At 33.4% G+C, this 16199-nt stretch overlaps 3 protein-coding genes across 3 annotated transcripts; 2 read left to right on the top strand and 1 right to left on the bottom strand.

Moving 5' to 3' along the window:
* The first annotated feature begins 1822 nt into the window (after nt 1-1822).
* LOC114376767 (protein DOS2-like) lies at nt 1823-3767 on the top strand. Its single transcript, XM_028335031.1, has one exon. The coding sequence runs from the start codon at nt 2064-2066 to the stop codon at nt 3471-3473; it is 1410 nt and encodes a 469-aa protein (XP_028190832.1). The 5' UTR covers nt 1823-2063; the 3' UTR covers nt 3474-3767.
* Nucleotides 3768-6105: 2338 nt separating this feature from the next.
* Nucleotides 6106-7867, bottom strand: LOC114376844 (BI1-like protein). The gene is made up of 4 exons (XM_028335140.1): nt 7493-7867; nt 7125-7238; nt 6874-7031; nt 6106-6564 (listed from the first exon to the last, which is right to left on the bottom strand). The coding sequence occupies exons 1-4, from the start codon at nt 7752-7754 to the stop codon at nt 6358-6360; spliced, it is 741 nt and encodes a 246-aa protein (XP_028190941.1). The 5' UTR covers nt 7755-7867; the 3' UTR covers nt 6106-6357.
* Nucleotides 7868-12174: 4307 nt separating this feature from the next.
* LOC114376653 (protein FAR1-RELATED SEQUENCE 7-like) lies at nt 12175-15389 on the top strand. Its single transcript, XM_028334860.1, has 2 exons — nt 12175-12430; nt 12781-15389. The coding sequence occupies exon 2, from the start codon at nt 12988-12990 to the stop codon at nt 15274-15276; it is 2289 nt and encodes a 762-aa protein (XP_028190661.1). The 5' UTR covers nt 12175-12430; nt 12781-12987; the 3' UTR covers nt 15277-15389.
* Nucleotides 15390-16199: the final 810 nt, after the last annotated feature.

The raw sequence follows: 16199 nt of genomic DNA, 5'->3' as shown, positions 1-16199 counted from the left end.
CTAACATTCTTCTCATCATTCTCAGTTCTCTTTACAAAATCTAACACCCTTCATGAGGTACATTGTTACGAACAGAGGACACAGACTTTGTTTCGAGGACAACAAATTCTGTTATGACCTATGGATAGATGGTGATGGTGCTGTAATCATTGTTGCTTCTTCCTATCATACATCAAAGGATTTTCTGAGAAGTTTTAACGAATATAATAGTGCAAATTGATATGATAATTACCAAACTAGTGTAAAGTTTTTTACGTAATGTAAGTCGTGCTTGCGGATGGAGTACAATAGAGAAGATAAAGTTGTACAAGTAATTAAAGTGTATTATATCCCAACTATGATTATTTTTATTATTTTTTAAGGATAAAGTATTTTTTTACCCTTTAAAACATTTTGAAACGTTGGTTGTTTTTTTTTTAATTTGTTTATAATCCTTATCCTTATATTTAGTAAAAGTGATATAGTTTTAGTTTTTTTTATCAGGGATTAAAAATATGTGTTTTTGAGTGAATGTAAAGACTACAATTGTATTAAATTTTTACTAAGACTAAAACTAACATGATATTTTTTGAGAATAAAAACATATTTAATCATTTTTTAAAAATAACAAAGGTAATGTCATTTACGTTTTTTTATAAGTTAAGAAAAAATGTAAGTGGTGTTTCTCATATATATCTACTTTTCAACCACATAATTCAATGAATGATAAATTGGATCCTGCTTAATAGCATTGATAGTTACTTAAATTGCATGAAAATGACAACTAAAAGGTTGTTATCAACATTTATACTGCTACTTTTTGTTCAGAATCTAACATAATCAGAAATTTCATAGTTATGTATTTTTCATAAATTTGTGTTAGTAAAAACATGAATATGAGGGACCTTAAGTTGTATTCATAGTTATATTGATATTGATTCCTATTTCTTGTATTTTAAAATCAACAATGCGTGCCGTATACTTTGGCTTGTTTTACTGAATTTACTTGTATCGTTTCTAATTAAACTTACATCAAGATCTAACAACATTCTAAAATAACTGTGCGAGGTCATCATAAATGTACAAATCATATATCCCATATTCAACATACATTTTTTAATTTGAAAATGAAAAAATGCTTAATATTACGAAGAATAGCTTACACGAAAGGTACGAAAAGGTAAATCAACGACTCAACGTTATTCCGTGCTTTCCGTCAAATTTATTTTAACCAATATTTTCACTTTAAAAAATCAGAGCCGTTCACTTTAGTTTTCGTGCAGTTTATTTTCGTAACAAATTACATTGTACTTTTAAAAATTTCAAATCCTTAATTTACTATTCCTTTTATTTCAAATAGATTGATTTTAACATTAAAAAAATTGTTTTCAATTTTTAATGAAGTGTTAAAAAAATTATCCAATTTTGTTCCCTACACTAAATTTTAAAAATAATTAATATATATTTATAGCTATTGAGAAGATATTAAAGATATTTTGGTAAAAAAAAAATTAACCAGCTTATTTATTGTTTTTCTTAATTTATGTGAAAAAATTTAAACATTAATAAATTTGAAATGAAGAGAGTATTTTCATTAATTATAAAGAATTCTCGTTTTAACTTTTGACTTAATAAAATTATTATTTATTTATTTCCTTTTTATTATGTTTTTAATGTTCCGTTCAATAAGAATATTAAGATAAATAACATTTTTGTAAAATTAGAGATGAAAGCAATTTTTGTACACAAAAACAAATTTTATTTTAAAAAATAAAATATCTAAGTCTACCATAACCGAACGCAAAATCCTGGTAATGAGGTGATTTAGTGACGCAGCGCCTAAACTAAAAAGGAGTGGTTTGAAATGGAAGATGGCATTGAAGTAGAACTAGAAGGAAAATTTTGAATAATTGGATGGATGTGATGCGATCGACGTGAAAGCGATTCCACATGCATCATATCACATCATATTATAAATCCACAATCATATACACACACATCCATTCTCCGTGCGCAAAATCCACAATTCATAATAAACCCTTTCTACTTTCCTCCAAATCCATACACAGCCTAAGCACCACGCCATGAACTTTTTCAAGTCCGTCTTCGCCGACGAGCCCGACGAGCCCGACTCTCCTCCGGCCGAATCGGACAACCCCGATCCGCCTCAGAGCCACCACGACTCCGCGTGGAGCTTCGGCGGCCTCATCCAAACCCTCGCCTCGAAATCCGAGTCCGTCCTCGAGAACTACCGTCGCGATCTCGAGGAATTCGGGTCCGGTTTGAGGAAGGAAACGGCGGTGATACGCGAAGCCGCCTCACGCGCCGTCCAAGACCTGCCGGCGTCGCTGGACGTCGGTGCGTCGGTGGCGCAGGAGTCGCTTGAGTCCGTCGGCCAAGCCATCGATGACATTGGCAGCACCGTTTGGAACTCGACAGCGCAGATTATCTCTCACGGTAGGGACTCTCTCTTAGCCTCTGATTTCGATTCCGATTCTTTCGATTCGAGCAATTACGATAATAACAATGCTAGCAAGAAACTGTTGAGCGGTAGTGGTAGCAGTGATCGTGGTTTGGATTTGAAACGGTATAGTAGGTTTGATACGCTGGTGCGTGCGCTTCAGTGTGATGTGAATACCTATTTGGAAGAGCCTGAGGATTTGGGGAATTTCAATGAGTGGAAATTAGGGTTTGAGGTGAATGAGAAGAGTGAGGAGATTCGGAATTTGATTGAAGAGAATGAAGTTGTTGATGAGATTTATGAGAAGGTTGTGCCTAGTAGGATTGATGATGAGAGTTTCTGGAGCAGGTATTTTTATAGGCTGGATAAGCTGAGGCAAGCTGAGGATACGAGGGCTAAGCTCGTGAAGCGTGCAATTTCCGGGGATGAAGAGGAGGATTTGACCTGGGATTTTGATGATGATGATGAAGGTGGTAATGATGGGTATGAGCCTTTAGGTGATACCCGTAGCGTTTCAGAGGTGAAGGAGGGAAAATCTGGTGACGGTGCCATGGATGGTGGTGATGTTGAGAATGTTCAGGCTGGGAAGAAGGATGATGGCAAGGTTGTTGAGAATGTTCAGATTAGGAAGAAGGATTTGGAGATAGAGGATGATGGAAAGAGTGTTTCTGCTCCTGAATTGAAAACTGATGTTGATGATAAGTCGGAGAATGTGTCATCTAATGTACCTGAGAATGTAAGTAGCAGTGGAGATAAGTTGGATGTTAAATGTGAAGAGAAAGAGGCATCAGAAGGGAAGACAGATAACGATAACAATGGTTCGTGCAAAGACAGTGATATTTCAGTTGTTTCAAGCCAGCCTTCAATGCCTGGGGAAGAAGACATTGGCTGGGATGAAATTGAAGATATTGAAAGCAATGATGAGAGTAAAGGGGCCACAAGTAGGATTGATTTGCGGAAGAGATTGAGTGTGGCAGACGAAGATGAGGATCTGAGTTGGGATATTGAAGATGATGATGAGGCTGCCAAATAATGAGCAGATTGTGGGTTCATATCATTGATGCTTTAATTATTAAACACAAATTGCTTATTAAGTGTATAATTCTTTCTTATAAATTAACAATGTAAATAAATTGTTTTTTACGTCTTATACAAGCTTAAGTCTGAAGGTGGACACCAGTTGAAAGTTTAATTTGTAAGTTCTTGTGGATTCTTCATCCTCTTTGAGGAAGGTTCTTGCACACCATATTCGGTGTACCTTTTTACAGGAAGGCATGTTCAGTTATTTGCAACTGCTATTTTAAAAAGGATTTGTATAATCATGTCATATGGAGCCACCTTATTACTGATATGTCAGCTGCACTTCAGTATGAATTTATTTAGTAGTATTAAGCTGGCAGCATCTTGTAATTGTCTGCATTTATATTAACATGGTAGACGGGTATGCAATAGGCTAAGCCTTTTCTCTCCCTAAACATTGCATACTTAAACATTAAACAGCCAGACAGAGCTGACAATAGGAACCTTTTATTCAGTCTTGTAATTAAATGAATGTCATCATTGTTGTATTATTTGTCACAGTAGACATTTCAAAAGGTTACCACATTAACTAATGAGTTTAAACATGACTTAGCAGATAGAGGTAGTTTTGAAATATTACGTTTGCGTAAAAGAATTTTGTTAATTTTGCTGTTTGAATATGTTGAAGGAATTTATTAAATCCTAGGAGACTCGAGCACCATGTGAATGATTCTTCTCACAAAATCTTTTTGTTCGTGAACAATCCAATTCGTGAGTTCATAACTTGTAATTTATAAACTCATTCATTCCATATCGATAATCTTGATGACTTAACTCTTAATCATAAATTAAAGGGTATAAAAAACTTAGGTGTATAAAAAATCTTTCTAGAAAATGTTGCGATAAGCTTTGCCTCTTTAGAGTTACTAGTAGTCGTTGTTTGCATGCCATCTCTTAAGGTCATTGCCTTTTATTATCCTTGATTTTTAATGATGTGGGGAGAGAGCTCTATGATTTTAAGAAGTCGCGTTAAGACTTTCTTCTATGCGTATGAATTGGTTTAGATTGGGTGATTTGCACCCCAATCCTTCCTATTGGTGGGTTGAGCTGCTCTTTAACGATTTTGTTTTCCTTATTGAACTTTGAATGTCAGATTAGTATCCTGGCGATCTTCTGCGATATAAGCCGTACTTGAAAACAATAAAATATTTGTTCTTGATTATAGAGCAATCATTATCTATCTAAATTCAAAATAAACCCAGAAGAAAAACATGCTTTATTATTTTCCGGCGGAGGAGAAGGTATTGAAGAGGGTGGATTGGTGAGGGTCGGTGAAAGGAGAAGAGGACTCTAATATTATTTTTTAAAATTTATTCCGGTACAAGATGTCTATGGTAGTCCCTCATTTATCTTAGCTCTTGATTGTAAAGAGACCATATCAAACGGACTACATTTGTTTCCTACAGTAGGAGACCTATTGAAGTTTTCCACCCTAGAAGGGGTTAGGGTTCTCTCTAGGAATTTTCTAGTGGGACTGTGGGAGAGATATAAACACAAACTTTTGTGTCACGAGACCTTTGTGACTTTTCCCCCAGAAGCAGTCTAAATTGATAAACCATAATAATAAGAGTAAACCATTTTTCTTCTACAGTAACTAGTTCTCCCGAGTATTGTACGTCTTGCAATGGTTTATGGACCTTTTTTACAAGCTTTTCTCCTTTTGGTGAGAATTCTTTTGTAATTAATATGCTAATTGATGTGATGAAAAAATTATGACAACTTGGATGAATAATTATAGAAACATTAGTGCAATTGCAATTCATTGGCACATAATTACTATCAATTCGTTATTTAACTCAAAATTTTAGTATAATTATTTAGATCCAAGACCTGATAGCTTATAGCCTTTCGTTTGAGCATTTTTCTAGTCAAGATTCCCCTACGTACTTTTTGCAATACAGGAAGAGTGCACGTAGTAGCATTATTGGGTGTTCAAAGTTCCTTTGACTAGAAGCTTCTATCTTTGGCTGGAAAAACGTGAAAATGTATATGGCATGGTTCTTATTACAGAAATCAAATGTTGGTTGACTATGATTCTATCTTAGAAAACTTAGCAATGGTTAAATTGGAAAGTAACCGACAGCATAAACTTCTGTAATCTGTAGGCGATTAACTCAAAAACAACTTGTATTATTTTCCAATATTACTTGTTATATGGCCAAACATTCAATACGCAAAAAACTTAAGCAGTTGACTGCACAAATTCATGTTTCAAGTTAGAGAAATGCCAAAAACACTTTTTCTTATTGAGTGAAATTTATATAGATTTCACTACACATGTAGGTCTCAGATTGAGTTCTCTATTTGATTGATCTCATTCCCAAACTAGTAACAGGAGAGAGTACGAGAGTGTATTGAAAGGAATGTTAAAGAATGTCATGTTAACACTCATTGAAAATATGCAATTGGGCAGTGTATCAAATAATAGTGGATTGTACGACCCTGAGCAAAATTAGCGAGGTCAACATTACAGAGTTATCATACACATTGTACCTAAACAATTTTGTTGACACAATGCTCGGTGGTGCTACGATATGCCATATACTACTGTATACATAGCATTAAATTGATAGACAACTCACTTCAAACAAAGCAAACAGAAAATATTTCGCAAGGGAGATTCTTATATCACGCATACATACAATTGTAAAGCTTTAAATTTCATGTCATCAAAAGTATCATAAGCTGTAAGGGAGTACAAGAGAAGCACGGTGTTATTATGTTTCACAATACTTCCTACGGTATACTATAAAGAAGCAACATAGTCACAAAAAATAAAAATAAAGAAGCAACATAGTCTTTTTGAATTTGTTTGGTATTACTCAACCTCGATATGACTAATTATTTGCCTCCCTGAGGATCCTTAAGATGGAAAGGAAGAGGTTGAGTATGTCAAGATAAAGAGTAACAGAGGCTCCAATGTACTCATCATAAGTGAAACGCTTGATCAGGTTGTCAGTGTCATACACAATGTAGCCAGAGAATATCATAGCACCAATTGCACCATAGATAGCATGGGCAGTAGGTCCAAGAGGGAAGAACATCTGCATCCATCATATACATAGATATTAAGCCAGAGGAAAATGGCAAGCAAAGCATCCATCATGAGCAATGATACACAAACACCCACTTATTTTAAACGCCCCACCAACACCTTTCATTTCTCTCTTCCTATCACATCATAAACCCTATAATACCTATATTTTCCTCTCTTTTTTCTCTATCTCTAGGTGTCTTATAGCATAATGGGTGTCTATAAAACATTTTTCCATCCATCATAAACATACATAATGCACTCATCATGAAATTTTACATAAAAAAAATGATTAGTTAAGAGGAAATAAGAGAGGGACCTGCATCATGCCAGTGAGGATGAGAGTAATGAGGGAGGTGAACAATATTGGGCCAAGGAAGCTAAAATCCTTGCCCTTCTTGGACGCCCAAAAGGCATAGCCAGTAAGAGATGAAACCACAGCGGAGGTCAAAATCAAAGCCTCAAGCACAATTTTCCCTGCATTTCACATTCATTTCAGATCAACAATTTAAAACCCTTCATTTAACCTCCATCAATTTCTACAAATCGAAAAAAAAAAAAAAAACGAACCGTCGGTGTTGGCACAGGTGACTCCGATGGTGGAACTGATCGACACGGTGAAGAGTGCAAGCAAGATGTAATTATGAGGATGCTTCTGCTGGTACTTCAACAGGGGAATCAAAACTGCAAAATAATTTCAGATCCCTAATCAGAGATCTATAAAATTGTTCCAAACCCTAAAAATTCCAACATTGCTTAGTAACCGAGAACAAGCATAATTTATTTATTTTTTTATCGGCAAATGTTAATGGTTAATTTTTTTGTTAGCGGAGAAACCCACGACCTTCAACTCCGAACAAGGATAATTTATAAACATACTCCTCTGACACAAGCATCAAAGCGGACAATAACTGGAATAAGGAATGAGGGAGACGTACAGATGAAGGGAAGGAAGAGGAGGATGAGGAGGAGGGTGGAATTGCCCTTGAGGAGGTCATTGATTGGAGTATAGAAAACGGTGGTGACGGAGACGAGGGTGGTGAGGACGATCTGCGCGGAGAGGATGCCGTAGACCTTGCGGATGAAACCCCATCGGAGCTGGTTCTCGCCGACGCTCAGCCCTGGGTAGAGGGTTTCTCCTGATTCGAGGTCGAATTCCTCGGTCTTCGCGCGAGTGTATAGCTGTTGTGGCTCAAACATCTTTTCTTTTCTCTTCGGAATCAATGGGACCAATCAACCAACCTTCTTCTTCTTCTTCTTCTTCTTGATCCAAACTCTCATATATGGGTTATCGGTCTTTGCTATTCTCACACCGCTGTTGTTTCTGAATAGTCACAGGCACCGCGATGACGTTGAATTGCAAATTGGGACCCCCTCACGATCATCGACCATTTTGGTAGTATTTGGGTTTTTTTATTTTTTTCTCGTTAGTATTTCCTTTATCTTCCGAAATTGCCTCATACGCGGTATTGACTAGAAAAGGGGTCTCCTCGATTTTACGTTAAGGAAATCAAGAAATTTATGGGTTATCCTGTCCTCCTAGCTGCACCAACTTGTAATAAAACATTTCAATCAACATGTGAAATACACTACTATCTAATTACGATATAAAAAACCAATAACTTTTGGCAAGAGTCATAATAATCTCCTTATTTTAACTAACTGGTCTAGAGTTAAAATTCTGACTAATTTATAGATATGAAATAAATCATATTTAAAAAAATATTTATTTTGTATGCTTGAGATTCCCGACAAAAATTAGTGCATGTTTGGAACTGTGCTGAAACCCATTGAATGCATGTATTTCATGGTCAAACTTCAAGCAAGGTTAGGGTAGCTTTTGTAAAATTAATTTTTACTTATGGGTCTTTCATTTCTCTTATTTGTCCTTCACTCAAACCTGATTTTAATCACTTCTTTAATTGGACTATTTTATATTAATATCATGATTATCACTAAAAAATTATGATATAAAAATTGAGTAATGTTATATTTTCTTGTAAAATTTATAAATAAAATATTAAATAAAAAGTAAATATAGTATGTGATATTTTGAAAACAAAAAAAATATTTAGTGAAATATTAAATTAAAAAATATATTTAATATTTTGAAAATACAAAAAAAACATTAAATATTTACGATATAAAATAAACAAGAAAATCATTACTAAGAAATTGTTCCAAAAAAATATACATCTCTCTTTAGTCTCAAATATAAGAAGAAGAAAAACATACTTTTATATGTGTTAAATATAAGAAAATTTTAACTAATTTTATATTATTATTTCTAAAATATCTTTTATTTAATTGAAAAGCAAGTTTCAATGATTCTCTTGCCCTTGATACCAAGTTTTAATAAAGGGTGAGTTGAGAAAATTTTGCTTTTTAATTAAAATTGATGTAATTAAATGTGATCAACTAATTTTCTTAATTAATGAATGTGTAGAACTTGACAAATTTGTCTCCAAAAGATGAAAATTCAAATTTTAGTCTCCTAAAATGAAAAAATTGCAACAAATTCATCTATATGTTAACTTTTATTCGTTACCGTTAATGAAATAGTCTATATTATACATTCATGGACGAATTTGTCAACGTTGCACAAATTCTAAGACCAAAATGACTATTTATCCAAAATATAATTTAATCTACATCTTTCTCACTTTTTTAATCGTTGCAAAAATATATTACAATAAGCACTTAAAAAAATAGCTAAACAAACATAATAATAAACATAATATTAATTAATAAACATAATTTGTCTACTTTGAAATTTTTATTGTGACAACATTAAGTAGTGATAAAATCAAGTTAGGTCTCATTTTTTTAAGAATTAACTTAATGTCCATGCATTTTTGTTTGAATCTCATATTTTTGGTAAAGTACTGCTTCATTAGAAATTAATTTCAGAACAATAGACAGATTATACTTATTATTATATTTGTTGTAACTTATGTTTGTTTTCCTATTTTTTAAGTGTTTATTGTATGTTATGTTTTCAACGATTAAAAAAGGGAAGATAAAGATTAAATTATATTTTTGGTAAATAATTATTTTTGTCTTTGAATGTCGAGAACGCTAACAAATTTGTCCTTTAATGTGTCACGTAAACTCTTTCATTAACGATAATATACATAATTTAATGAATGGATGAATTTGTCACACTTTTTTCACTTTTAGGACTTAAACTTTAATTTTCATCTTTTGGGGGACGAATTTATTAATGTTTTACACACTCGGAAACAAAAATGATTATTTATCTTAAAAGAAATATAAGATGATATTGAATTGTTGATAGTTGTTGGCTTGTATATTTTACATAATTTTTACTGAATAAAATATAATATTTACTTTATTAATAAAAAATGAATTAAAATTACTGAACAACAACTACATAACTTTTAATCTATAATTTTTTGTAAATTTTTTTTATCTAAAATATAAGTCAACAAGATTAAAAAGATTTTCATTTTATTGGGATTATTAATCTTCAATTAACGCAGTAAAAAAGTCTTTAATTAATGTGTAGTGCCACAATTACGTGTTCGTGCTTATCTTTTAACGGTTCTAAAATCCATTTCAAGTGCTATCTTATCTGACCCGTCCACCCTCCGTATCAATGGCATCAATTTTTTACACAACAAAAAAGTACAGATCCCACATTCAACAAACCTGCTTAAAAATAAAATAGCTCAATAACTATAAATTCAATTGTATTAGTCGGACTCAGCACGCCCATTCCAGGGATGCTCGACTTAGTAAACATCCATCGAATAAGAACTCGACTGTCATAAATAAGAAAAAATAGAAACTCTCGTTATAATTAATTGTGCTTATATAAGGTAATTAGGCTAATAGATTAAAGGATCTCTATCTATCCCCCCGTAAGGACATTAGATAATCTAAGATGATTTTTAACCTGATATATATTCTTACACTTTATCTTTGTGTGGTTAACTTAATGTCTAAATATCTTTGCAAGTACCATTTTATAAGGAAAAGACGTAGATCAATCATTTACATCACTAATGTTAGTTGCTTAAAATATTTTTAATAGGTGAAATTTAAATTGTTCATTTGAGTTCTTTATTCTATGTTAATTAATCCCTAAATATCACATCATAGTTAAATAACTCATAAGCAATTGTTGCTTATATAAGTAATTAAAGCTTAATTTTAAACAATTCAATGTTACACTATAGATCACCTCCAAATCCAATGATAAAAAAATTAAACAATTATATTTAAAAATAAGCAACATGATGCTTTTATAAATTTTCTTCACCTAGAAAGAAGAAGAAAAAGAAAGACATCTCTACACCAACAAATTGTACAAGAAACAAGTCTAATGTCACTAAAGTCATGTTAACTATTTAAAAAAAAATAATTGTAAAATTAAATATTAAAATAACTTGAAGGATTGACCCAATTACGTTGTATTCACATGTGAAAGAATAATTTATTTAGTTAGTGTAAAATTTTCTTAAGTCAACAACAATTATGTATCACAAATAAAATTAATTTTTGACTCATTGAATTAAAGATAGGGGTGAAAGTAAGTCAGACCATCCATGAAAGCCTCTGACTCAACCTATTTAAGGCTTGACTTGACCCAACTCATTTAGTAAAAAGATCAAACTCAAACTTTTTTTTTTAAAAAAAACTATTTAGTTAAATAGGCTAAACCACAAACCTTAAGAAAAGTCTATTAAGTCTAATGGCCCGTCCGTTTAACAATAATATTTTAAAATAAAAAATATTATTATTAATATGATATATATATATATATATATATATATATATATATATATATTGTAAGTATTTTATTTAAACTATAAAGTTATTTTAATAATTTGACGATTTGAATCATTTTAATTAATGTTTGAAATATGCTAATTTTTATAAGCATAGATGAGTAACAGAAATATATACTCTTTTTTCTTGACAAGACTTAAAAGATTTTGATAGTATGTTACATATAATGTTTGTAGGCAAATTTTGTCCATATTTTGTGATTTAAAATCGTCTTATTATTTTTAATGAAAATCCTTGATTTTGTTTTTTTAAAAAATATTTTTATACTTCTTAATATGAAAAAGACATTTAAATGATCTAATGGACTTGTCAAGCTTTTGCAAAGGTTGAATTTAAGTCTAAAAATGTGTTCCTTATGTGTAATAGGTCTAGACTTAGGTTACAAAAATATAAAAAGACAAATTAGACTAGATTTAGGAGAGATCTAGAGTAATCCATTTTCATGCATAGTTGAAGGATATTCATAATCTTTAACTCATAAAAAAATTTAAAATTTAAAATGAAGTAAATTTTGTTTCACAATAAAAAAAAACAGAAAAAAACATAGTACAAATAACAATATATCTTATTTTATTTTTTAAAAAAAGAGAGAATAATGGTAGAGTTTAATAGTAAAGAAATAATGTAAAATAATTTTATAATATCTTTTATTTATAAATTATTATTGATATAATTTTTAAAATAATTTTATTAATATTAATAAGTGTATAATACACGCTTATTTTGGTTAGATGATTCTGATTGCATAATCTTTTGTACTATGATGACAGATGTTGGAGTTTATTGGATGCATTTGACACGGTTTTGCAGGAAAAAAATAATTCCCACAAACATTATGGTAATCGGATTCGGATCCGGATCCGGATCCTATTTATATCCCAATCCTACACTGCCATTGCCAACGCCAAACTCAAAGTGGAGAAGAAACGTGAACACATTCACCGTTTTTTCTATCTTCTTCTTTTAAATTCCTTCCTTTTCTTTTGATTCCGCTCTTCTAATCGTCGTTCCAATTTCACAGTTTTCTATACATCTCCCAACCATTCCATCGATGCTTCAAGGTAAATTTTGTTTATGAAACCCTAACTTCTTGATCTATTTCCTGCTGCGTTGACTTTCGTTGTTATTTTATGATTTCGCTCAAAACTTCAATTTACTCCAAACGATTGTTTTGTATTAGTTACTCCTTATATTCATTCCTGTAATTGCCTTTATTTCGTTTTTTATTCTTACTTCAAAGTTTCATGGTTATTTCTCCTCCATATTATTATATTTATATATTGTCAAATTGTTTCTTCACCGAGATAATGGGAAAAATGTGCCTGAAGAATTAGGATAGGGGTGATTAAATTTTTAAGTAAGTCCATGGATGTGTTGAAGTTTGTATCTTATACAACTCTGTATATTTCAGTTATTACAGGAATAGGTTCCTTCGCCATAGCATATGCAACTGGAATGTGCTTCTGCTTGACTCGAAAGAGGTAGGTGGAAGAAAAGAAAAGTTAATATATAACTTCCTAAAAGCCTGTAAGAGTTTGAAACACTGCAGTTTTCGCCTAAGATTTTTCTCCATTGTCCATATGGATAATTAGAATTTAATGGATAAGAACTTGGGACCATGATTGTGAAGGATCATTTTGTTGGTACTGAACTGGCAATGAGTAATACTTGTGTGGAGGAGGGAATAGATTTCTCTTGTGACCCATACATAGGGTTAGAATTTGATACAGCTGATGAAGCACTTAAGTATTACACTTCATATGCCAATCGAACAGGGTTTAAAGTTCGGATTGGTCAGCTTTATCGATCAAGAACTGATGGGTCAGTTTCTTCTCGAAGATTTGTGTGCTCGAAGGAGGGACATCAACTTAGTTCAAGAACTGACTGTCCAGCATTCATAAGGGTACAACTAAATGGTTCTGGAAAGTGGGTGGTTGATCATTTTCATAAGGACCATAATCACCATCTTGAAATCAGTGGTGAAAATTGCACTCCAACATTGCAACCGAAGGGTGCTGGTGCTACAGTTATCAACTCTCTTACTGAGTTTCCTCGCAGGACGAGGAAGAAATTGCTTGAAGAAGCCAATGATGAGTCCTCTTGTCCCTTTGGCATTATTGATTTCAAGCGTCTGAGAAAGGAAGAACTTGAAGGACAGTCCAGGACTGAACCATATGTGGGTCAAGAGTTCAGTTCACCTAACGAAGCCTACCAATTTTATCATGCATATGCAGCGCATTTGGGTTTTGGAGTTCGAATTGGTCAATTGTTTCGTTCTAAGAATGATGGGTCGATCACATCCCGCAGATTTGTTTGCTCTAAAGAGGGGTTCCAGCACCCTTCAAGAGTTGGTTGTGGGGCTTATTTAAGGATTAAGAGACAGCCATCGGGAAAGTGGATAGTGGACCGCCTCCGAAAAGATCATAACCATGATCTGGACTCTGAAAAGGTGGGCAGGGCAAAAAGTCTTCCTGCTTCTAATATTTTGGCTGAAGAGGTAGATACTGGATTGTTAAATGGTGACTTATTTAGAATAGATAACTACCCTGTCCCTAGAGGAGGTAGGCAAAATCACATTAGAAGTGAGTGGTATGGCATTCTTTTAGAGTATTTTCAATCAAGACAAGCAGAAGATACTGGATTCTTTTATGCCATGGAAGTTGACAATGGAAATTGCATGAACATATTTTGGGCAGATGGAAGATCTAGATATTCATGTAGTCACTTTGGTGATGTCCTTGTCTTAGACACATCATACCGAAAAACTGTCTATTTGGTACCATTTGCTACTTTTGTTGGAGTCAACCATCACAAGCAACCTGTGCTTCTTGGATGTGCTCTAATTGCTGATGAATCTGAAGAATCTTTCACTTGGTTGTTTCAGACATGGCTTAGGGCAATGTCTGGCCGGCTGCCTCTGACAGTTATCGCAGATCAAGACATTGCAATCCAGAGGGCAATAGCAAAAGTCTTTCCTGTAACCCATCATCGCTTTTCTTTGTGGCAAATTAAGGCAAAGGAACAAGAGAACATGGGTCTGATGGGTAATGGCTTTACAAAAGATTATGAAAAGTGTGTTTACCAGAGTCAGACAGTTGATGAATTTGACGCCACATGGAATGTCCTACTCAACAAATATGGATTGAAGGACGATGCTTGGCTAAAAGAAATGTATCAGAAGCGTGCATCTTGGGTTCCATTATATTTAAAGGGCACATTTTTTGCTGGCATTCCCATGAATGAGAGCCTTGATTCATTCTTTGGTGCACTTTTAAATGCCCAGACACCTCTCATGGAGTTCATTCCTCGGTATGAAAGGGGTCTCGAGCGACGCCGTGAAGAAGAAAGAAAAGAGGATTTTAACACTTCTAATTTTCAACCCATTTTGCAAACTAAAGAACCAGTAGAAGAACAATGTAGAAGGCTTTACACTCTTACTGTTTTCAAAATATTTCAGAAAGAGCTTTTGCAGTGCTTTAGCTATCTTGGGTTTAAAATATTTGAGGAAGGGGGTCTGAGCAGATATATGGTGCGTAGATGTGGAAATGATATGGAGAAGCATGTAGTTACATTTAATGCATCAAATCTCAGCATTAGTTGTAGCTGTCAGATGTTTGAATATGAAGGTGTTCTTTGTAGACACGTGTTGAGGGTTTTCCAGATATTGCAATTAAGAGAAGTCCCTTCTCGCTACATCTTACACCGATGGACAAGAAATGCCGAGGATGGTGTTTTTCCTGACATGGAATCATGGAGTAGCTCTCAGGAACTAAAAAATTTGATGCTATGGAGTCTAAGAGAAACTGCATCTAAATACATAGATGCTGGTGCAACATCCTTTGAAAAGTATAAACTTGCCTTTGAAATTTTGCGCGAGGGTGGGAGAAAGCTTTGTTGGCACAGGTGAATGTTCTGTGAGGTTGTGCATACATGTTGTACAATTATTTTTTTGTAGCTTTAACTGTTTCTTTTGGTGGGATTTTAGCTCTTCTAATCAAATACCTACATTTTCCATCCTACTTGGTATTTCTTCATTTTTAAGTTAAGCAATGCATGGTTCAGATTGCTGGTTTTACTAAAATATTTTTAAGTTACTCACTGGAGATTACTTGCTCCATAGATGGAGTGGTTGATACCAGTTTAAGTAGGTCTAGAAACCGAAACCCCGTGCTCGTGATAATGAGTGACGTTGGTTTCCATCTTAATTGAGTATTTAACGAAGTTGCACCAGCCATTTCTGTTGCTGGGTTTGATCGTAATGAAAATCAGAATGGTTTTCCAGTGAGCAACATCTTTTTTAAGATGGATCTCTTGTCCTCCTAAATCTTTGCAATCATCTTCTCTGTCTGTATGATGTTTTTCCTACCTATATTGAAAATATGGTAAAGGTAAAAGGGGGTTGAGTGGGTATGATGATGTGAATTCAAACTGATTACTTCGGTACCATATTCCCCATCCTTGAGCTTGAAAGCAGATTTCACGGTGGTTTCTGTGTTTGTACATGTTTTGATCAAAGTTTGCAAATTGAGTTTGAATGAATTTTATTTTGTAAAAAGTGTTTGCAAAAACAACCTTTCCTTTCATTTCATGACAATGGAAGCAAAATTCAGTTATAATCACTCTCAACTGAAAATTAAACAGATTTTTTCAGTTTTACTTCTTAAACGTATGTTAAAGCCTATCACCTAAAATCAAGAAGTCCTTTGAAAGCCACGCATGCCCATTTAACCTTCAAACCAGATCTAATTTGACTGTTTGTAATGCGAGACAAACAAGCAACGGACTACGCTGTTTAGTCTATAGAAAGAGAAACATCTCATACTTGAGAAT

This window comes from Glycine soja, chromosome 11 (assembly GCF_004193775.1).
Source record: "Glycine soja cultivar W05 chromosome 11, ASM419377v2, whole genome shotgun sequence".
Classification (NCBI taxonomy): domain Eukaryota; kingdom Viridiplantae; phylum Streptophyta; class Magnoliopsida; order Fabales; family Fabaceae; genus Glycine; species Glycine soja.
Note: the sequence above shows the minus strand (reverse complement) of the source record. Positions and strands in the feature narration are given on the sequence as shown.

Excerpts from the sequence above, each read along its gene's own strand:
- LOC114376653 (XM_028334860.1), top strand. The coding sequence starts at position 12,988 with ATGATTGTGAAGGATCATTTTGTTGGTACTGAACTGGCAATGAGTAAT.
- LOC114376844 (XM_028335140.1), bottom strand. The coding sequence starts at position 7,754 with ATGTTTGAGCCACAACAGCTATACACTCGCGCGAAGACCGAGGAATTC. Across the intron at positions 7,239-7,492 it reads CCTCTTCCTTCCCTTCATCT|TTTTGATTCCCCTGTTGAAG; the intron begins GTACGTCTCCCT and ends ATTATTTTGCAG. Across the intron at positions 6,565-6,873 it reads TCCTCACTGGCATGATGCAG|ATGTTCTTCCCTCTTGGACC; the intron begins GTCCCTCTCTTA and ends TGATGGATGCAG.
- LOC114376767 (XM_028335031.1), top strand. The coding sequence starts at position 2,064 with ATGAACTTTTTCAAGTCCGTCTTCGCCGACGAGCCCGACGAGCCCGAC.